Source organism: Sinocyclocheilus rhinocerous, unplaced genomic scaffold, assembly GCF_001515625.1.
Source record: "Sinocyclocheilus rhinocerous isolate Xijiao unplaced genomic scaffold, SAMN03320098_v1.1 scaffold792, whole genome shotgun sequence".
Taxonomy (NCBI): domain Eukaryota; kingdom Metazoa; phylum Chordata; class Actinopteri; order Cypriniformes; family Cyprinidae; genus Sinocyclocheilus; species Sinocyclocheilus rhinocerous.
In genome coordinates, this window is record NW_015626872.1 from 276314 (window position 1) to 300435 (window position 24122).

Below are 24122 nucleotides of genomic sequence, written 5' to 3' on the forward strand. Positions count from 1 at the left end.
CACACACAATCTACATAGTTAATATATCAGATCTGCACAAACATACTCAATTAAACCGCTGGTGTTTATTATGCAGAAGGATCAGGCAGGATTCACGCTGTGCTTTCCTGACTACAATGAATCATCACAACCCTGAACCTATTGAAATTCCTGCAGGCCGGATCACTGACTCTCTCTGCTGTCTGAAAACGTGCTGCGCAAAAAGCATCTAGTTCTCTAGTGGAGTCGGATACTAGCTTATCTAACAAATAACCAACCGAAATTAATTGTTCATAAATGTTAATATCACACGGACAGATATAAGCAATATAACCGTCATACAGTACGTACAGCTTCTCCTCGGTTCTACAGGTACAGGCACACAGAGATTAGATTTGTTAATATGTTAATGGAAGTGAGCCTCTGTGCTCGGGAACAAAAGGCCTCCTCTGAAGTGAACTGCTGCCCGGGATGTTTAATTAATGTGAGTTATTACTCCACCCGAGTGCTTTTCATGGCAAGTGTTGATTTTAGATGCTTAGGATGGTGATGCAGAGACAAAGAAAGCTCGTAAATAACAAGCTGCATTTCTGTAACTGACTGCAGTGAGACTGGCTTGGCTTTGGTTACTGATGCATTCGTTCACAACAGCGCAGTGCTGGGAATACACACACCAATGGTTATGCTGTGCTTCTTCTGTGTTTGCATTCTCAGAGCCAGTTATATCTTTAAATTATTTATTTGTGCAGGTTTTACTTCGATTTAATGGTCACAAATTCCCTCTGTGTGGATAACATGTCAATGTTTTTGTTATGTTGAAGCATATTACTCTTCAGCATTTTTGCCCTTCAGGTTAAAAGGGCATTTTACGTCACCATATTTTCTTGCGTGACTGTTTAAGGAAAAAACAGTAGTTCTGAACAACTTTTAGCCTTGAACTCTCAAATGTGGGTCCAATGTGGATTCTTCAAGCCTTTCTCAGTATAAGGATTCAGAAATGATCAGAATCTGTGCCTGTAATATTCCTATGGTCATTCAAATTCTGTAAAATAACAGGGCATGTTAAAATTGTGATTATCAGGCTTGGCAATGTCTTGGAAAATAATAACACTGAAACTCTGATGCTGTAATCAAGTTGTTTAGGAGGATTCTTTTACTTTACCCGAGGATACACTTAAAATGTAAAAAAAAAAAATGAAAATGAAAATGAAATCCTTTGAACTAGAATAAAAGTGTTTGTAATTATGTAATGATTAGTACTCAACAAACAAATTGTGTAAAATCATTATTCATTACAGTCATATGAATTCATTGGCTAAAAGATGTGGGAATCCTGCATAAATGCTTCTTTGTCCCATTTGACCTCATTGATTCCATTCGAAATACTCCAGCATGCTGTGACCTGTTCATATGAAAAGCAAACAACTCCTGCAGTGCTCTTGTAGAACTGTTTACTCTTGGTCACAATCTAAATGAAAATCTCTGTGAACATCGACTGCTGTCGTTGAGAAAGAATGAGTCCGCTGGGCAGTTGGAGTGACTCTGTTCTGTCAGCACCTCAGTGACATGTTTGTGGAGCTTGTCTCATTGGCGGTCTGCTTCACTATCGCAGCGCCAGCCTGACTGCAGCTGTTACTGACAACGTCTGAATCCAGTTCCATACTGACAGTGTCTGTTACTGACAGCGTTTGAAGCCAGTCTGTTACTGACAGCATCTGAATCCAGTTCAATACTTTTTTTAATATATATATTTATGGGCTTTTATGCCTTTAATGGACAGGACAGTAGAGAGCAGACAGGAAAGCATTGGGTGGAGAGAGGGGAGCGGGATCGGCAAATGACCTTGTCCAGTCCGTACTGACAGCGTCTGAATTCAGTCCGATACTAACAGGGTCTGAATCCTGTCTGTTACTGACAGCATCTGAATCCAATCCGTTACTGACAGCGTATGAATCCGGTCTGTTACTGACACCGTCTGGCTCTATGTGTCAGCGCACTAACCACAAGGCTGTTGGCGCTGAATAATCAAGTCAGTTTCTGACAGTGTCTGTAACTGACAACTTCTGAATCCAATCCGATACTGACAGCATCTGAATCCAATCCGTTACTGACTGCGTCTGAATCCGGTCTGTTACTGACAGCATCTGAATCCTGTCCGTTATTGACAGCGTCTGAATACAGTCCGTACTGACAGCGTCTGAATTCAGTCCGATACTAACAGCGTCTGAATCCTGTCTGTTACTGACAGCATATGAATCCAATCCGTTACTGACAGCGTATGAATTCAGTCTGCTACTGACAGCATCTGAATCCAATCCGATACTGACAGCGTCTGAATCCAATCCGTTACTGACTGCGTCTGAATCCGGTCTGTTACTGACACCGTCTGAATCCGTTCTGTTACTGACAGCATCTGAATCCAATCCGTTACTGACAGCGTATGAATTCAGTCTGCTACTGACAGCATCTGAATCCAATCCGTTACTGACAGCGTATGAATTCAGTCTGCTACTGACAGCATCTGAATCCAATCCGTTACTGACAGCGTCTGAATCCAATCCGTTACTGACTGCGTCTGAATCCGGTCTGTTACTGACAGCGTCTGAATCCTGTCTGTTACTGACAGCGTCTGAATCCTGTCCGTTATTGACAGCGTCTGAATCTAGTCCGATACTAACAGCGTCTGAATCCTGTCCGTTACTGACAGCGTATGAATTCAGTCTGCTACTGACAGCATCTGAATCTAATCCGTTATTGACAGCATCTGAATCCAGTCCGTCGTTGAATCCAGTCTGTTTGCTGTTGTGCCAGAGATGCAGCCTAGTCACTAATACACACTCATACAACTCATAAAACACTTCATATTCATTGATCATACATTGGTCTTTACACTGTTATTGATCTGAATTGAACCAGCACTGAACTGTATTGACATTGTTGTCATTTAGAATCGCTTTACAGCAGAATCTGAACTATCTCCATAGTTGAGTTTCTATCATTGATTCTACTATTTTCCTGTTTATCACTGTAAAGCTGCTTTGACAGTCTGTATTGTGTAAAATGCTATAGAAATAAAGGTGTTTAGACTTGACACACACATTTGAGTCCAGCTCACATTTTCCCCATTGTTTCCTGTTATACACCATTTATACAGCACTTGACATGCTGAAGTCATGAAGTATTCTTGCACAGAAAGAAAAGGCTTGAAAAATGATTCGAAAATGACTGTTTCCATTCTTTTGTTAAATATAAGGTGGATTGAGATTGTGGTTTGGTGTTTATTGTACATGCTTTAAGCCAGATTTAACCCATTCTCCCCTTTCTTTGTCCTTTTTATACAGCTCCATCAATAAAAATGAACAAAAAGGCCCAAAAATGATATGTAAGCAATTAAAACAGCAGAATTTGTCATTATTAATTATTGTGCTTACATGGCTTAGTAGATCTGTCAGTGACAGATTGTACTTTTACACCTAACAGAGCATCAAACTCATCTACATGACAAAAAAAACACACAATAAAGAAAGATGTTTTTTTTTTTTATCACTTTCTTTGCCCTCAGTGACAACGAATCCCATGAGTTTCTCTTGCATTATTCCCAGTATTAACCTAGTATGTCATAAAGTTCAGTCATAGTGCGCAGTGGTCGAAGGTACTGAGGATGATTGGTGAAAAAAGCTGATATGTAATCAATAATGATGGATCAAAGCACTACACCTTTACTAGCCTGTGGTCAGAGCGCATTACTGTTTGCTACTTCATAGCATCTTTTCATCTCCTTCCTGGTGGTGCTTCTCTCTCATTATTAATCACTAGAAGGGACGGTGTTAGTCGAGCTCAAAGCTCTGAAAGAACTCACAAGGTCTTTACAGAGATCTAGCCGGATGAACGCTGACTTGGATTTGATATATAATTAGTTACATTGTATGTATTGCTGGGCGGATGTGGATAACAGAATGTAACGGGCATTGCAGCTGCAACTCAGAAATTGAATTTTTCTGCCACCTCAGATTTGATGCGTCTCACAGTGAATACTGAAGTCAACTATTATCCTGCCACGAGCAGATTACATGCCTCTCAGAAACGGGAACTGTACAAAGAGACGGCGTACAATACTCAAATATTTTTGAGAGAAAAATAAGAAAAACACTTGAGGTGGGAGGCTTCACTCATCAATGACCTGCTTTGTGTTTGTCGGTTTTGGATGAAAATGTGCATCCAGAGTATGAAAAGGCAACAAGGTTTTTTACGAATGCACAGTTATTTTTGTGTTTTCCCCCCCAAAGTTGCTCAAATGCTCACAGCAATAATTGCAGCGTATTTGAAAACGCATTCATCCGAGTGACGCATTTCTTTCAGTTCCATTCTCTCTTACAAAATGAAGTAAACGGCACGATGATTCACTCCATCCTAATTAATTTCGTCTAGAGCCATTGTTTGCTGAGCGGAAGGAGAACTTGGCCACGAGCGTCATTATTTTTTGTGATGAGCGCTAGCCTCCCTTTGCTTTGCTGGAAATGATGCTGGTGTTAAAGGTCTTTGATGTGTTGACTCACCTTGACTCTGCCTGGTTGTGTCTTCCAGGGGAGAAGCACTGGCCGGTTCGGTCTCAGAGTCATCATGGTAGGAACACTGCTTCTGTGTAGTTGAGTGTGTTTCTTCCCTCGGCCTCTGCCTCTGCCCTGTGTCTGTGTTTGTGGTGGATGTGTAAGTCTGTGTAACCTCACTCCTCACCATGTAGCTCTGATTAGATCATTCTTCTCCTGCTTAATCTGCACCCCTGTAGTGTCTTTGTTCCTCTGGATTCTCTGTTCCTCCATTGCTTCGGATTCAGAGTGCCTCCGACAGACAGAGGAGCACACATGCTAGCGCAGGGATAAAGACAGTTTTGAATGATGTTACTTCTTATTAATTAAAGAAGACATCAGAAAAATCTGTGCTTATCTCTGTGGGCGACGTGATGATGCTCCTCGCGAGAAGATCTTCTGCCGGTGTCCTCCAACCTGGTATGTGCAAGACGAAGGGTCTTTTTATGTGTTTGTACATTTGTTGTTTTTTCTTGTGAGTTAAACTGTCATTATTACATTTATGAGAAGTAAATGAATAAAAACAAAATAAAACACATGGGAAATGCTCTGTAGGTACGTTGCTTTGATGTCCTGTTTAGTATGGAGCGAACGTGTCTGGGTCAATGTCCATGAAATTGCTGAAATGTCTGTGATATTGCTAAATGATCCAGCGGAGAGCTTTCCATCTTATCCCGAGAGAGAAGCTGTATAGTGACTCAATCAGTATGTGTTTATCAGTGCAGCACAGCTTTAAAAGCAAATACACAAGCTTTATTTACCCATCAACCTTCTGCTTCAAGAGCCAAAGGTCACTATGTCTCCAAATCTACAAGTTAATGGTAAGAAAACTCTTTGGTAAAGAGGATACACTGCAAAAAAAAAAGATTTCCTTGGACAGTATTTTTGTCTTGTTTTCCAGTAAAAATATCTAAACATTCTTAAATCAAGATACATTTACTTGAGTAGCAAAATTACTTAAGATATTTTCTTGTTTTCTGAAAAATGTCTCAAAATGTCTCAAGGTTTTGCTTTGAACATGGTCAGAAAAATCAACTTAATTCAATGGGAAAACAATAATTTTTCTGACCCCATTGGCAAATATTTGTTCTTGTTTTAAGCAAACACTCACTTAATTTTTATACATTTTTAAGAAAAGACAACTTCTTATCTAATGTCATTTCGGTTCTCTAAAAAAAATATGTCTTGATTTTAAAGGGATAGTTCACCCATAAATGAACATTCTGTCATTAATTACTCACCCTCATGTGGTTCCAAAGACCTTCGTTCATCTTCGGAACACAAATTAAGATATTTTTTGAAATCAGAGAGTTTTCTGATCCTGCATAGACAGCATTCAAGGTCCAGAAAGGTAAGGACATTGTTAAAATAGCCCCTGTGACATCGGTGGTTCAACCATAATTTTATGAAGCTATGAGAATACTTTTTGTGTGCAAACAACGCCAAAATAGCGACTTTATTCAACGTGTCAGTCTTTGTCGTGTGTTCACGAGAGTATCACAACGCATGCATGTGATGCTGCTGATGCAGGAACCGGTGTTCTGACATAGAACCTGGATGCGCCACGCCTTGTTTGCAAGCAGAGAATGCACGATACTGTCGTGAACGTGAAGCAGAATCTGACACGGAAGAGAAGAAATTGTTGAATGAAGTAATTTTTTTTTTTTTATGCACTAAAAAAAGTATTCTCGTAGCTTTGTGAAATTAAGGTTGAACCACTGGTCCATGTGACCACCAATGTCACATGGACTATTTTAACGACTTCCTTACTACATTTCTGCGCCTTGGAATGTTTCAGTTGCTTTGCTGTCTATGCAGGGTCAGAAAGCTCTCGGATTTCATCAAAATACCTTAATTTGTGTCCTGAAGATGAACAAAGCTGTTACGGATTTGGAACAAAATGAGGGTGAGTAATTAATGACAGAATTTTAATTTTTGGGTGAACTACCCTTACCAAAAAGTAGTATACTTCAAGTTTATTTTAGTAAGTATACTTAAGTAAAGTTCAAGTATATTTTAAGTATACTTTATGTAGTAAGTATACAAATATCAGTGTACTAGTAGTATACTTGTAAGTGTACTATTTCAATACTCCTTGGGACTAAATTGGCCCACTTTCTAGTATATAAAAGTATACTTTTAAGTATAACAGTAGTAAACTTTGAGTACACAACTAGTTTACATCAAAATGTTTAGTTTGTACTGCAACTATACTAAAAGTGAACTTATAGGTATACTGATAGTTTACTAATTAAATACTTGTAGTAGCATTTTTAGTACACTTTGAAGTATAGTCTCAATAGCACACTTGAATAAACTTCTTTTTCGTAAGGGTATCCCTTTAAGAATATTTAGCTATTTGTACTGAAAAACAAGACAAAAACACTGAGGAAGAGCAGTGCATGTGCTGTTATTAGATGCTCACAGAGAACTCGATTGCAGCTAAGTTACAGCATTATTTATTGCAGGATGGGTCAAACTGTGCACTTCAGCGGGGAATTGCATTTTCATACATGTAGGACTACTATGACATTTCACAGTTAAATGTTAACCGTTTTTGTCAGTGGTTAAATGCCAAACCCCAGTGGCTCTCCGGCTCCGCGTTTGTCAAAAACACAGGAGAAGGGCAAGCGAATTGGTTTCAAACTGTCAGCGAAGACCGTCGGGCCGGACCTCGTCCCCCACAAGACTGTATCATTAGAGCCTCTATCTAAAGCAGAGTCATAGCTGTGCATTTTGAACAGGTGCATAAACACGACCAACTTCTGGAAGGAAATGTGACGTTCTCGTACTCGCCCTCCCTCCCACTCGTGTCTCAATCCCTTCCGGCCCCTCATTAGTCTGAGCAGCATCACCTCTGGAGAGCGGCAGGCTCGAGTGGCTTTTCCAGACTATACACCGCTCTCGTCAGGTTTTTATCAGGGACGATTGGGTTTCCTGTCATACGAAGCCAGATATTTTAACAAAGGAACTCAGACAAGCAGATGTATTTGGCTGTGCTATAAGATGTGCTTGGCATGCCGAAAGCTTACTGACCTAAGATTTTGGCACGATATATTCATCAAGGAGGCAGAAGCGTGTTGTTAATTCTCGTCAACACTGGGCTGGACCGGATGAGACAGAAGGGAACGAGCACTAGAGGCTACACAGCTGTTCATGCAAATGTTCTCGCATGACCTTGTTTACTTGCTACTTCTTGTTTTTTGTTTTTTTTTGCAATACATTTTGGATTTGATTTGAACTTCATTTCCACAATCAGAGGAAATGTTAATCATGCCGTCATCATAAATGAACTTTTAACTTGTTTTTTTTTATTCCAGGTATTGTTTAATATCATGTTTCACGAGATGTATTATATTACTGCTGAAATTGTTCCAGTGATTAAGACTGCTTATTGTGAGATTTATTATAAAGCACGCCAACCTCTTGTGAGCTCCTTTTGCGCTAATCCTGGACTATCTGACGATAGTGCAAAATGAAACGCACCCACAAAGATCTCATGTAAATGCGATGACAAACAGCAACCCCTTCTGATGATGTCGATGCATTTCATTCTCTGGAGGAAAAGCAAGAGAAATGTCAAATGACTGAATCATTGCTTGGCCATCTGGACATTACTATTCAAACTGGAACGAGAGTGTTGTTGTCAGGTTATATTAGATGTGAAACAGGAGTACGTGCAAAGTGACGATTCATCAGCTGTAGGCTCTGGTGTCGCTACCGTTTCGCTTTCAAAAGGCCAAATCAACAACATTTGTGGCGTCTGATTCATACAAAGTAAATTTCATTGCATACCGGGGCGGATATTAAAAATGATGCACAGCTTATGACTTCTAAAAGCGACCACACTGCTGTTAATGTCAGCGAGTCGCTCCAAACGGCTCAAGATGACAATAATTCTGCACGCGTTCTCTGAAATCATCAGCTTTTAAGCTATTAAAGGTAGTAAGTGTTCTTTTATGCTGTCATAAACTAGGCAAAACAAACATTACAACCTGCTGTCTGCTTAAAAAAACAAAACTCGGCAGAAGTACTGGAATAAAAGATACCGTTTCACCTAATTGAATTTGATATCAGATGGCGTTGCGCAGCCTGTCCTTGAGCTGGTGTGAAACTCTTCATTAACCTCGCGACGCATTACGAGCAGTCGGCTCGAGCTCCTTCTTGTTGACTAAATGACCTGAGAGACTCGGGCCGAGTGAGCCTAAATACGTGCCGTATGCTGAGAGAGAGAGTGACTGGAGAGAGCGCAGACCTCCGGCCAGCAGCCAGACTTCAACTAACCGCCTTCTCAAATGCAACTAATTGGTCCCCAGATTAAAGCAGGATCATGGACGATGCTTCTTATTAATTAGAACTCAAGACTGCGCTTTGAGCTCTGGCTTTTTATCAGTGCCGCTGTGAATGTAGTGGACCTGAGATGTTTTGGGACGTGTGTGCCTCCTAAGCGCTCCTTAACTTTTAGTTGTCAGTTTTAATAAGTTGCTGTAGACAGTGCAGAGGAGAACTTCAGACTAATTCAGTATTTCTCATCTCAGACCCCGTGATTGCTGCTGCTGCTGCTGCTGGAAGGAAAAGGGAAACACATTCAATATAAAAAATAAAATAAAATCATGATTTTAGCTCACTTTGATTTCCTTTTGACATGTATTATTCTAGAAACAAGATTTTCAGCCAGGTTCCATAAGTAAGTCCTGCATGGGGGTCAATAAACAAGTGCACTACAGTTCAGAAGTTTGGGGTCAGTAAGATATATACAGTATATATATGTAAATATTAATACTTTTATTTCAGCATGGATTCTTTAAATTTATCAAAAGTGACAGTAAAGACATTTATAATGTTACAAAATTTCAGTTTGAAATAAAAGCTGTTCTTTGAACTTTCTATTCATCAAAGAATCGTCAAAAAAAATTAAATGTCACAAATATTCGGGGGAGCGACTGTTTTCAACATAATAATCAGAAATTATTCTTGAGCAGCAAATCAGCATATTAGAGTGATTTCTAAAGGATCATGTGACACTGAAGACTGGAGAAATTCAGCTTTGATGACAGGAATAAATTACATTTTACTATATATTCACATAGAAAACAATAATATTGCTGTATTTACTGTATTTTTTTTAGTAAAAAAATGCTGCCTTAGTGAGCAAAAGAGACTTCTTTCAAAAAAGTTAACTTAGTGACCTCAATTTTTTTATTGCTATTATAAAAGTTTCTTTGAGAATATAAAATATTTTCTATAACTTTTTTTTTATCCAAATGTACTTTTTAAATGTTATTAATAAATATCATTGTAAAGTATATTGGGATGTCCTAAAGTAGGTTGGTTGAGAGTCTGGGTCGCCTGTGAAGGTTAAAGAACCCTGTGACACAAACTATTGTACTAAATCTATATTGTATACACAATAAACACACTACAGGGAACCATAGCTACTGGGTAAAAACATCCCTATCTCATCGAATAACTACAACGATTGACTCCATTCTATCGAAACAGGGGTCTTCGCTCATCTGAGCTCCATGACAGATGTAAATGGATGTTAAACTAGTCACTCTAATGCATTTTTAAACAGGCACAACAGCAGATATCCAGACGAGCATGATGCTGTGCTCCCTCTAGTATTCATCCATTTATCACGGGCGCTTCATGAGCCCATCTTTGCCAGCTCAGAATAGCTGCCATTCATCACCGCTCAGCACACCGTGGTCCTCACGCGCGGATGCTGCGGTCCATCTCAGCCCATCACAGAGCCGTCGCGCCAACCGCATCAGCCTCCCGCCGCGCTAAACACAAGCACGCACAGACTTCGTGACAGATGACAGAGCAACTTTAGTCCTGTATTAGAGCTCCGGAAAGCAGGGGAAATAGAAATGCCAACTGGCAGAGGCAGCCTCAACACTTTTCAATGATGTGCAGATGATGATGAACCCTGAACTAATGTCCATCGTCATATGCAGCACGTCCATTATTGCTGCAACTTATAACCGATTTAGTAAATGATACGTTTTGCTTTTCTGCAGCTGTTGGTGAGTTATAGAGCATTGTATCGCTGGGATTATGGCCATCATTCAATAACTGTGCCTGCATGAGCGATTAACAAACGTGGCCAATTTGAAAATATACAGTTCCCTGTCAATGGATAACACATAATTAGCCTTTTCAAGTAGCAGTGATTTTGTGTAAACGTTGTGCAATTTAGTTCATTTTATATTTTAGAGTGATAACAGTAAGCATTTGACTTTTATGAACTAATTAAATAAACATTTTTTAAAAGCTGGGCCACTAGTGTTGATTGTACATGTGGTGTTTGTTGCTGATGCTTTTTTGGTCATATGCATTATGTGCACTATATAGCCAAATGTATGTGGACAGGTTTGGCTATTTTAGGCACACACATGCTTAAGCAGATTTTTCTGTTTCAGCATGATAAAGGTTTAGTGATTCTGGTGTGTAAAGGATCCAAACTAGGATCCACTCCCTATTTAAAGCCTGGGGTGTTGGAATCAAACCTGAAACAAGCCCATATTGCTGGTCCACATGCTTTTGGCCATGTAGTGCATGTTGCACTGCTTATCTAGCTATTAATGTGCTTCCCTTATTGCTTAAGGCCATTTTTCCCTTTGGAGCGATCGCGCTCTGGATTACAATCGATCATGCTTGCCTTTACTTTGCAACCAAATCAGACTTGTCATTGCTTTTTCTGCAGGAGCCCATCAACATAATTACAACCATCTTGGTCTCAGTAGCCCAACTCGAACACCTAAAAATGGTAAGAACCACGTTCCTCATTTAACAGCACCATTTCACGAGTGTAGTCTTACTGTCGGGGGCTTTTCACTGATTATTTGTGTTCGCATGCCTACAAGATTAGCTGGTGCTTTGAACAGATCAATGGCGTTGTCCACTTTCATCATCATCACTACCATGAAACAAACCGAGGATCTTGATTTGAGTCAATGGTCTGGAGAGGACGCAATTTAAAGCCAGACTTAAATGGAGTGAATTACTGCGCTTTCCTGAGCCTCTCTGACATGTCAAAGCTTATATTTTTGTGACCTGAAATGAGACCTTTATAGCACTCTGTGCTCAATTCTTCAAAGCGCTATATGCCGTCTGTGTTCAGAGGACAGCATCCATTCAAACTCATGCCTCAACACTATCATCATCTTGCTCCAGAATGTATTATTGAAGGCATGAGAGCAGGGCTCGGGCTGTTGTTGAATCTTCCAGCTGATGTTGCTGTAATGTGAGGCTGGAAAGCTTCTCACTAGTGAGCAGAAACGCTCAGCTTGTTAGCGCTGATTAAATCCCTGCCGTTGGTGAAGCACTCGAGTCTGGCTTGGGTTGGTGGAGGATGGGAGTCTAAAGATGGATCGCTCTCCCACCCAACAAGCTTCAAAGGCTCCCCAATGGACCCCTGTTTTGATGACAAAGCCTGTTATTGCATTCACACAGAGCAGCTAATTCACTGTATGAAAAGAGATACTCTTCCCATATTGCTGTGATTTATAATGACTTATGCTTATACAGTAGCCTCTCTGAAGCTTCGGTCAGCTCAGCCTGCAGTCGGCTTTTGTCAAACCTTTTAGTGTCCAAGCAGAGATCAATCTTTTAAGAGCCTGTACATTATTTGCAATTTGTCTAGCAACATATGCTATTAAACAGAAATAATATTTAATGAAATAACAAATAAATACAAATAACAATGAATACATATTATACATACCTGAATATGGAACCATGTATCTGCTTCAGAGTAAAACTATTTCAATGTGAAAAATCAATCAATTACGCTAAATCAACTTTGTGAGAAAGGTTCCAATTAAGTCTTAATAATCAAGCCTCCGTTGTATAGTATCATTACATATAGTTCAATAACAATACACTACTGTTTAAAAGTGTTTTTTTTTAGTATTTTTGTTCATCAAGGATGCATTAAATTGATCTAAAGTGACAGTAAAGGCATTTATAATGTTACAGTAGATTTCTATTTTAAATAAATATGCTGTTCTTTTGAACCTTCTATTCATCAAAGAATGCTGAAAAATAAAATGTATCACGGTTTCCACAAAAATATTGGGCAGCACAATAATTGATAGTAATCAGAAATGTTTCTTGAGCAGCAAATCAGCATATTAGAATGATTTCTGAAGGATCACGTGACACTGAAGACTGGAGTAAAGATGCTGAAAATTCAGCTTTGATCACAGCAATAAATTACAATTTAACATACAGTATATTCACATAGAAAACAGTTATTTTAAATTATAATACTATGTCACAATATTACTGTTTTTACTGTATTTTGATCAAATGCATGCAGCCTTGGAAGAGACTTCTTTCAAAAACATAAACAAGAAGAAAAATCTTTTGAATTGTAGTGTATCTGTTTTAATATATACACTTCTTAAATATACAGTGCTCTCCAACCAGTTTGGAAATGCTGTAGGAAAGGTGAGGTTGTGGACAATAAATAAAGCCTTGTAATTTTTTGATGACTTTGCATTGCAGGACAACCTGCACTCTGAAAATCTATTTTATTAAACAACAAATAATGATTTTATAACAGAAAAAAAAGAGGTGGTGTGCTGGTCCTAGCAGCTAAACACCATGATGGCCAGGCCACTGTTACTACCAGTATATAATAAAAAAAGAAAATCATTTTCACGTTCCTGTGGCTCAGTGGTAGAGCATTGTGTTAGCAGCGCAAAAGTTTGTGGGTTCAATTCCCAGGGAACACACATACTGATAAAAAAAAACCTGTAAGTCGCTTTGGGTAAAATCGTCTGCTAAATGCATGAATGTAAGTTTTTTTTGGTTTTCAGTGGTAATTGCCCAAAAGCCGAGATGGTCCTTACTGCAGAACACAAGATCCAGGAGGCGAGGTTGGATCCAGATCCAACTCCTCCCACCTTACATATACCTAAACCTACCCGTCTCCACCCCCTGATCCCTAAACCCACCCATCTCCGACCCTAAACCTACCATCTCCACCCCCTAGATGTGGATCCAACCCCGCCCCCTGGATCTTTGTTCTGCAGTGAGGGGCTACTGCAAAAGCCCACTCTTGATCCAAGAGCGTTTCTGGTGGACAGAATGACATCTATATGCAGAAAATGAAGTCGGTTTAGCTGTGAACAGCAGTACTGCACACATGCTCCACACGTCTCCACCATCCACATCACATGTTCTCGTAGTTTGTCTGGTTTCACCACACTGTTGCTGTGAGACCCGTCACATTGTGTGGACGCTGTTCTCTACAGCTGGTGCAAATAGTCACTCTGACAAAAAAGCCCAATTCAAACTGCCATTTCACGATGCTTCATCATTACAAGAGCACGAGAAAACCAAGCAGCCCGTCCCCAACTCTATTTCATCTGCTCTCTCCACATAGTGCTGTTATTGAACTGCGTTCTTTTTCCCTTGAATTGACCAGCTCACAGATCTCTAAGGCATGGTAAGTTATCTTCAACATCATTGATTCTCAATCTTTCCTCTTCCTCCTCCTCCTCCTCCCTCCAATGAAGATGAATGTTTTCCACTTCACACACCACAAACAGCTGAATCCCATGGCATGAACTGAGCGAGTGCAAAATGCTGTTGTGTAAACATTGCTCGTCCTTCGTTTCTCCCCCACCCGTCCCGTCCTGTCCACCCACTGTGCGAGCGTCCCGCCGGCTCCCTGGAGTGTTGTCTCCTCCCGCCCCGTTCTGCTGCGCTAGTCGCTGCCCTATTTTTAACCAGGGCTTGATCCTCAGCCTGCCCAGACTCAGGCTGGCGTGACGGGCACGCAGGGGCCGCCGCACACATCACATCACATCAGTCACCCAAACCGCTCCTCCGTTATCAATGAGACGGCCGATCGAATGCCATTGGTCACCGTGGCACTGCGACTCTGGTCTTTTTATAGCCACCTAAACCCAGTACAGACGTTCCCCATCATCCCTCCTCACAGTAATGTCTTCCAACATGTCAAATGTGTGCAGAAAACCTAAAAACAGAGCTTTCGTTTGACAATGGAGATGTTTGCATTTGTAATTTTGACTTTGCCCAGTTAAAGATTGGATGGTTTGTTTTGTCTTGCCCGCAGAGAGCACCCGGATGAACAGTATCCTCACCTCACAGACCGAGCCATACGATCTGTCCTTCTCGCGCTCCTTCCAGAGCCTCTCCCACCTCCCCCCATCCTACGAATCTGCCGTGAAAGCTGACCTCAACAAATACTCCTCGCTCAAGAGACTAAGTATGTCCTCAGCTCTGCTAAGCATGATCTTTCTTTAGGGGTCTCGGGGCCGGTGACGCAGCGCAGAACCAGGATCTCATGTACACGTGATTACTGACAGTTTAGCCTTAGCAAATATTGTTCTATTTGTTATTTTTAGCTAAACTTTAGGTAGTAGTAGTAGTAAACTTTAGTAGGTCTCAATAAAAGTTGCAATTGTGAGATACAGAGTATCAAATCATTTTCGCTTCATGTAATTATATTTATCGTAACACTTTAAAGTTAAAGTTAAAGGATCAGTGCACAACACTTTCACAGCATTTATTAATTTTCGGTTCATGTTCATTTCTACATACAGTATACCAATAATGTATCATGAACGAACATAAATTAATAGTCATAAAAAGTATATAATTTAGCATTAATCTAGATCATGAATCCTGAGTACATTGTTAATTCAATTATTGCATATCATATTTTCTGTGGGTTTTTCTAAATTTATAAAATTCGGAAAGTGTAAATCTGGTTTCCAACTGGTTCTTAATGTGGGAGATTTGCCATTTTGGCGATGCACATTTGATGGTGACAAATGAAAAGCAATCGAAGAACGAGGCTCCTTCAGATCCCAGGAAGCAGTCGGACTGACAAAAGCTGCTCCTGCACTCCATCACGTCAATCAGCGAGTCTTATTTTCTGTCCGCTGTGCAAGCTAATCAGCAATCAACAGTCGAGCGTGATGCATTGTTTCCCGCGATTGTGACGCCTGTGTAAATGCATTCATGCAGCTGTCTTTTTAAACACACTGTATATTTGGTTCTATATGCGGAGTACAATCACTGTAAGTGTGACGTTACTGTGGCTGCGGGGGCGTCTCGTAGGCCAGCGCTTGCGGCTCACCGCCGGGATCAGAGCCTTCATTTCATCTCATCGGGACTGTTAGTATGCTTCCTCAACAGGCGGCCATTACCCGCTACCACGGATTCGATCTGAATCTGATATCACTGAGTAAAGCTTTCTCGTGGCCTTAGCCCTATCATATTGATTCAGTTAGTGGCAGGTTCTTTTGCTGTGTAATAAGGTCTCAGCTCATTATATTCCCTAAGTGAAGAGTAAATTCTCCTGAGGCTTGTGTAATTGCATAAAGAACGCCCCAGATCACTCCTGGCCCTGAACCCAGCCGAGGCCGGGGAAATTGACAGCCCCACTCATCTGCAATTCTTCCGCGTCCGCCGAGCCTCCACCAGTGAAAACATGCAATCATACACTAAACTATTCATGGCAGCAGACCCTCCTTAAAACTGTCCTGCAGCAGCGCCTCCACCGAATCTCAGATATGCCTCTGAAGCAAGTTATTTGTTGTGGGGTGTAGCCGAAAGGCTTAGCTGTTTCTTTTGGAGCTTCAGCGGTGTTTTGCACTGACAGATCGTGTTGGATGCAGCCAGCAGGCAAGATCTGAGCGCTGTGCGGTAGAGTCCTGTTAATAATAACATCTCCAGCATCCTCCTCCTTCTCCTGATGTTTATTTTTCTAATATCCACAAACCTTCAAAAGGAGACTCCTTTATGAAGAAAGATTAATTTAATCTGTAATCACCATAAACAGATTATGTGCCATTCATTTCCCCATATAACACAGTGTTCGTCCTTTCGCAGAGCGTGAGATAAATGGTGTTATTTAGCTCTTTTATCTCCTAACAAACTGAATCTAATCCCCTCAAGAGATGCTCTTTCAGATGTCCCACAAAAATGACTGCCACTACCTCAGGCTGTGCAGTTTTTTATTTTTCGCAAAACTCTCATCACAGTTATTCGATTAATTCTCACTTATAGAAAGATTTGTGGCTGTAATTTTGTTTGATACACTCCTTTATTGCATTCACTTCGATATTACTAGGCTCTAAATGTGTGGAGAAATCTATCAAGTGTAACTGAGATCTCAAGGACATCAGCTCCCCCAGAATGTATTCATTACACCTCCAAGCAGAGGATAATTTCATTATTTCCAGTTCCAATCACGCAGTTCGTTACAGTACAGTCGCTGGCTGTCCGGACTGTCCTGAACGTATTTGTGTCCTGAAGCTCTCAAGCTGTGATCAATCTTGTAGACAAAAGCAAGCACACAGAGTGTGATTTAAAGTATCTTTTATGTCTGTAATCGGATGCAGTCCCAAGCAAAACATATTCGATATTCAACAAGAAAAAGGGTTACATTTTATTTCAATAGTCCACTTTAGACATTCTACTAACTATACGTAGCTTCGCAATTACATGTTACCTAATGCCGAGTTCACACTGCATGATTTTCAAAGTCCTCGGATCACCATTGTTTTTACACTGCACGACTATCTGGGGTAGCTTTCAGTTGCTGCTGTGTTCACATTGCATGATGGATCGGCGACACTGCATGACTTTACAATAGGAAGAATCGCTGACAACTCTGGCTGGTCCGCAAACTACGTTTCATATAACTCCTCCCCGAACTTTCCACTGCCCTCTATCTTGGTCTCTCATTGGATGTAGGTCATCGCCGATGTATTTTTCAGTCAGAACTCATTTCACACAGCAGGATTTTGAATCGCTGACAGGTCCAGATATTTAGCGTGCCAAATATTTCACGATCGTCGGCAACGCATCGGCGATTCTCTCTTTGATAATTTACACTGCGTGATTGTCACTTGCATGAACGAGCACCGAATTGCCTCCGATTTCGGGCATTTGTCGGCGACTTAAAAAAACCTGTCGGCAAGTGAAAATCGGGGCTAAAATCGTCCAGTGTGAACTCTGCATAACTCTCATTAGAGTATTATTCGACTGTTAGGTTAGGGTTAGGGTTAGTAGAATAAGTTGACGTGTGCTTGCGGATTTCCTTCTAGTCAGTAGTACGTCCATCAAGTGTAGGCAGATATTAAGCAGACAGACTACTGTCTGCTAGTTGACATGTAGTTACAAAGTTACTTATACAAAGTGTAACAAAAAAAAGTTGTATGGGTCTTGGTTTAATCCATTGCAATTCATTGAAAAAAGTCTCCATATATCAGAACAGACAGGTGGTTAAAAAGTCAGCTAAAAAGGAAAGTCATTTGAGAGGCAAAAGCAGTTTGACCAGCAACTAACTTTTGATTTCATATTGACTTAAATGCTCTGAAACTTACACTGCTTGTGCTTTTACACAGCGGATAAGGACGTTGATGACTACTACAGCAGGAAGAGGAATCTTCCAGACCTAGCGGCACGAGGAACTCTTCCCTTGCACATGATCAAGATGAACCAGGAGTCCCAGGGAAGCCAGCAGCAGCAGGCCCAGCAACAGCAGCAACAAGTGCCCCGCCAGCGTCCCCGCAGAGTTCAGAGGGCCATGTCCCAGGACCGCGTGCTGTCCCCTGAGCGCAGCCAGGCAAACGACTTCCCCATGTCCCCCTACGGCATCTCCCCATACGGCGGACGCATCCTCTCTGACGAGCAGCTCCTGTCGGCCGAGCGCCTGCGCTCCCACGAGCGGCTCATCTCGCAGGACCGCCACTACTCCCAGGACCGCATCCACATGCAGGACCGCTTGTTGTCGCAGGAGCGCCTTCACTCTCAGGAACGCCTGCATTCCCAGGACCGCCTCTACTCCCAAGACCGCCTCTACTCCCAGGATCCGCTGATCTCTCCCGACAAGATGATGTCCATCAAGCGCTCCGGGTTCCACAGCGACAAGTCCATATCCAGAGCCATATCCCACACGGACATGTTCATGCCCACCACGCCCCTTCTGGACCGCTATAAGATGACAAAAATGCACTCCCATCCCAGTGCCTCGAACAACACCCCCCCGCAGAACACTGCAACCATGAACCAGACGGCCTCCAAGAGGCAGGCCTTCGCCTCGCGCCGCACGCAGACGGTGGAGCAGCTACACTACGTCCCGCAGCAGCAGCAGCAGCATCACCATCACTACCGCACAGGGAGCAAGACCGAAGTGACTGTTTAACCGCTCGCAAACTCTCAGACGGTTGAGCCACAAGCCCAAGCAACAACAGAAGCGCAAAAGAGCCAGTCTAGACTCGGATCCGGGCCTTTCCAGCAGTTTTTCAGTGACTGACCCAGCACCAGCTAGTCTAGAGTCAATACTGAGACATTTCTGTGTGCATATCCATTCATTTACCATGTGTTTGTTGACCACTAATAAGGAAGGACTTACAGATTCTGCGTTCGTAAGGGCTTTGCATGGGGACTCGCAGAGATCATCAGAAGAAAGAACGTACAATAAAAGGTATGGACATGGAACAGAACTGTATAAATTTATATATACATACATATATATATATATATATATATAAATACAAATACTGTTTGTACTTCCGGTCCTAGTCAATAGCTTTAGATGTTCTTATGATGTTCACGCACTTCTTTTGGTGCCTCTACGAAAACGCTCCATTTCAACGACGAAGTGGTTTTGTGGGTTAAAAAGCACAATCAAGTAAAAGTTGCGTTCGTTCTGTTCTGTTCATTCATTCGGTTGGTGATGGCTAGCACATATTAGTTTGTTCTTCAGTTAATTGCCACTGATTAATTTGCGAAGATGATTGTAAATAAGCTCTTTTTGCCACAGTAAATGGACAAGTCTCTTCTGGTTGGCAGTTGTATTATTGTAGTTTGATTTTTAGAGATTCAAGACTTCAGAACTATAGACAACCCACTAACCCAGTGTTGGACCATTTAAAGTAATATGATACTGTATGTGTGTCCTTTCAAATGTGTTTGTAGAATGGGAACCGGGCGAATGTTGTTGGGAAAAAAAAAAAGACAACTGTTGATATCTGGCTGTAGACTGTGTTGCAGTGACTCACAAGACAAATGAGTATATTATGCTTGTCGTAGTAGCTTCAAATAAACCTTCCTTATTTTTCTAAACATGAAAATGAATGTGAAAAAGGTTAATGTGCCTCAAAAGAAAACACTGAAATATCTGAAAGAGCTCCGGTCTAATAGTCCATGATATAGAAAACAGCTAAATTCAGAAAATGAAAAGCTGTGCCAATTTAAAGAGTTTGTTTACCCCAAAATACAATAAGGTATATGTTGAACGTCACGAAAACAGCTCTCATCTCATCCGCTTTAAGAGCACTACGAACTGATGCCAGTTTCCATGGGTTTTTAAAAGAATCAGCTAACCTTGCTAGTTGTTTTTATGGTTGCCATTTTGTTCAATTTTAATATCCGAATGTTAGCAAGAAGAAAAAACTTTTAGACATCACTCTGCATATGTGGTGGGCATCGGTTATGATCATCATTGGCATTTCCTTTGAAAGCATCTTGAGTAAAACAGATTCTGACACAACACAAGGAAAAGTTTGTATATCTGCCTAGACCCTGGTGCTCAGCACTTTACTATGTCACACTTTCAAATCTGAACGTTAGCGTGGATTTTAGCGTACACACTCTAAGATCAAATCTGTGCACATTTTATAAATGAGGCCCCTCATTGTTGTAGAATAAACTGGCTACATTTCATGTAAGTGAAAGAGGAGAAAATTACAAAAAAGCACCATTAAAATCTCATCTCAAGCCAATAATTGACTCTTGCAATATTCCACACTATTCATATGATTTAAGGAACATGCTCATTATAGTTCATGAGAGAAGTAGCCAATGTCCAATTTGTGAACAAAATGTTTTGTCAAAAAAAAAAAAAAAATCTGTATACAACCAGCAAATGTGAGCTGCAGACGGCACAGCAGTCTTTGAAACACAGCTAAAGTCACACAGGTTTGGAACAGCAGATGATGACAGAACATTCTTTTTTTAGGAGAACAGCCCCTTTAACCTTAGAGTTCACCAGCTTTCTCTTTTGCTGCAGACAACCATGACTGAAAGTTTCAGGAAAGCAGCTATTCATTTTTAAATGGTTTTTGCTATATTTATAAGTCATGCTACAGTTTAACTTCGGGAACACTTGTGTAAAAGCAATTACATTACACCTAGAAATCAGAGCAGCACGGCAAATCGCCAGGTCTTCCCTGTAGAGCTCTCATGCAGAGCCAATAAAACTGTGTCTGAAAACTAACCAACCAAATACGCTTCAGCAACTAGGTGATATATTGGGTTATTTTATTTATTTTTTTGGACATGTGAATTAATACCCGCTGCTCGCATACCAGCCGGAGCTGCTGAAACCTCCTTTAAATTCATTGAACTTCAGGGGTGAAAATGCAATTCTAACACACAAACAAAGCCTTTTGCATTTACATTTCTTATTTGCAAAAGCTTTAGGAGTGAGACGGCTTCGTATCTCGGTTCCTACCTCTCCCTCCCCAACCACGTCTTCCCTATCAGCATTTAGATGAAAATATGACACTTAAATGGAGTCCGTGTAGCAGATTGGTTGACGTAAAAGCAGAAGCACGAGGCGAGCGAAAGCTTCCACTGTGCAAATGGCTGCTGACTAAAACATCGGTCCCATATAAAATAATGAAAAGCCCTCTAGGTCTCCACTTCTGAGAGCAATGTCTTGTTCAGTCAAAATGCAATGTTTCGTACTAAAATTTTTATCCCGGTCAGGGTGAGGTATAAGGCAGGCTCTCCCTGCACGAATTTGGAACATAATTCGTTAATTATTTACCGTCTGTCTGTCAGAACGGCCGAGCGCAGAGACGAGAGACGGCTTTTTAACCACAGTAGTTGGGAACATGCTTCTGAGAAAGGCATTTTTGTATTGAAAACTGACAGTTTAGCCTTTAATACACTGAAAATGCTTTCCATCATTCTCTCAAGGACTCTCATAAGGGTTGAATACGCCACATAAATCTTCATATTCCGCACGGTACTTGTGAATAATATAGGCAACGGTGCATTTCAAAAGCTTTTAAAGAAAAAGAAGTGACTCAAAGCGCTTCCATTAAGTTTACAGTTTGCTCTTGTCTCAAATTACCATATTTCAGAGAGCCAAAGTGAAGAAATGCTGCGATTCTCTGCAATTAGCCTACAGCCTGCTTTAATATTACATATACTGCGCCATCGCCGGCTCTCTCCTAAGTCATTTCTCAAGACTGACCTGTAGCCTAGCAACCAGCATTTCCCATGGAAATGATTAAAGCTTCCTTCTTTACATTCTGAGCAGGAGTCTTTGATAGATTTCTGCTGTAGCCTGACACTTTGCCCACCGCATGTACCCGGCGGCGCAAACATCCCCTCTGTGATGTGAAATATGAATTGTCAGGTATGAATGGTGGCCGTGACTGCGGGGCGGTACGGCTGCGTTCCGGTCGAGATGCTCACGACGGATGCCCAGCAAGCAATTTTGCATTTAAAAGACGTCGATTAGCCATCCAAACACAGCCCAGACGTCTAGGCTAAAACAAGGCTGAATTTGGGCTGTCAGTGAAAATTTAATAGACGTCTAACCATAGCCCAAGAATAGACTACACTGTAAAACAAAAAATCCGTAAAATTTACCGTAAAAAATACGGTAGCAACATTTTAGGTTTTACGGTTTTAACTTAAATTTACAGTTAAATACCGTAATTTCATTAACTGATATAATGTTAATATACCAACCTATTGAAGTACTGAAATCTGTTTTGTACCTTTGTAATACACTGATAACCACCAAATGCAGGTGGTGATGAGAAAGTCACATGATGAACCAAAGCCCATCACAAGCAGCTTTTAAATAATAACATATATAGAAGGTACACAATGTCATTCACACAAACACTAAACACAATCATGGTAACACATGAAACTGAAATAATGCAATAAACATTCATTAACAACATTAGGTGTAACGCACAACCCTAATATACAAAACTGATAAGAAAAAAACTAAGAAACATAGTTATTTCAACAAAAAAAACATCAAATTTGAAATGTAACGCAGGGAATTCTGGGAATGTCAATTTACGGTTATTCACTGTAAATGATACGGTCTTTTTCACTTCCAAAAATGGTATACTACCGTAAAATTAATGTCCAATACATGTAATGTCCAATACAGTTTTTCACCGTATATAGTAGGGGAATTTACCGTTAACCATTTAACAGGTTTTTACTGTAGCATTTTTACAGTCTTTTACCGTTAAATTCACGGTCATTTTTTACAGTGTAGTCATCAAATAGAGAGCTAATGAACGCCTACATATGTACATCTAATAGACAACAAAATGGCAATCCATTCAAACAAATTAAGTATACAACATTTATTAAGAAAAATTTAATTTTTAACAACTTCAGATAATAAAAAAATAATAAAAATATAAAAGAATTAATGACAATAAAATATTATAAATACAATACACTTAAATATAAAGATTATAATAAAAAATATGGTACATTTTCACAACTTAAGATAAGAAAAATGTAAAGAATTACAAAAATATTTTACAAATCTTAAGATATTAAAAAATAAAAAATCTAATAACAATCAAGAGCATGTTGTCACACTTAACATTAAAACATTATGGATAAATGACAAAGTACAATAAAAAAATGTTAACCCTACAACTACCAACAGTGAACTGCAAGGAAATTATTCATTAATGGTTTTATTTCTTGTTTAAAATGCTCCCCAACTGCATTCCTTAAGTCCAACTCTGTTGCTGCCAGGAAGTTGGTCATCTCAGCATCTGCCAAATAAAAAAAATCAAAATAAATAAAAAAAATGCATGAGAAAAGCTTTTTTGACCATTTTTTACTTTAATTACACTAATTGTGACAGGGAGTCATTCTCTTGCTTGGACGCACACTAAAAACAAAAACGTGTTTATATACACGAGATATATATCGTGTATCACCATTCAGCCTAAAAAAAAGAGAGAAGCTCTCTGGTAAATGTTGTGTGTTGTATATACATACCTCTAATGACTGAGAACAGTGCAGTCTTTTCAAATGCCGCCTCCTTCATGTTGAATTTAGTTTCAATGTTGATTTTTTTTTAAATCCTAAAATATAAGACAAATTGAGGTGGTTAACAATTGTGGACAAAGATTGACATTTCAAAATGACCAGTAAAGGAATTATTTTTTAAAAATTTCTGATTTATGTTGTGACCACATGAAAGACTTGAGTATTAACACCACAATGTTTGATTAATGTTGCATGTTTTGTAGGCTTTACCTGTCCAGCATCCTTCTGGCACTGACTTTGAGGTTTCTTCCTCCAATTCTGCACAAATTTGACACCTGAATAACATGCCAATGTCAGTACTTGGCAGGCAGTATTATATGCTTCAGTGTACAAGTATTTACCAACCTTTAACACTGATGCCCATTGACCTGCAAGTTCTCCATCACTAACCCTATAAAACTCTTTATTCCAGCAGATTAAGGCCCGTGCCTCCAGACTGAGACA

General features: G+C 40.3%; 1 protein-coding gene across 5 annotated transcripts in view; it reads left to right on the plus strand.

Annotated features, from left to right (window-relative positions):
* LOC107719625 (protein shisa-6 homolog) overlaps positions 1-19663 on the plus strand; it is a 54253-nt gene extending 34590 nt beyond the window's left edge. Inside the window, exons 5-9 of one of the 5 annotated variants that reach the window (XM_016527106.1) lie at positions 4564-4602; positions 11278-11340; positions 14008-14028; positions 14662-14814; positions 17966-19663. In XM_016527106.1, the coding sequence (XP_016382592.1) occupies positions 4564-4602; positions 11278-11340; positions 14008-14028; positions 14662-14814; positions 17966-18765 (1076 nt within the window). In that variant the 3' untranslated portion in view covers positions 18766-19663. The remainder of the gene's footprint in view (positions 1-4563; positions 4603-11277; positions 11341-14007; positions 14029-14661; positions 14815-17965) is intronic. The other 4 variants (XM_016527115.1, XM_016527123.1, XM_016527130.1 and 1 more) reach the window with 4 other exon arrangements.
* The last annotated feature ends 4459 nt before the right edge of the window (positions 19664-24122 follow it).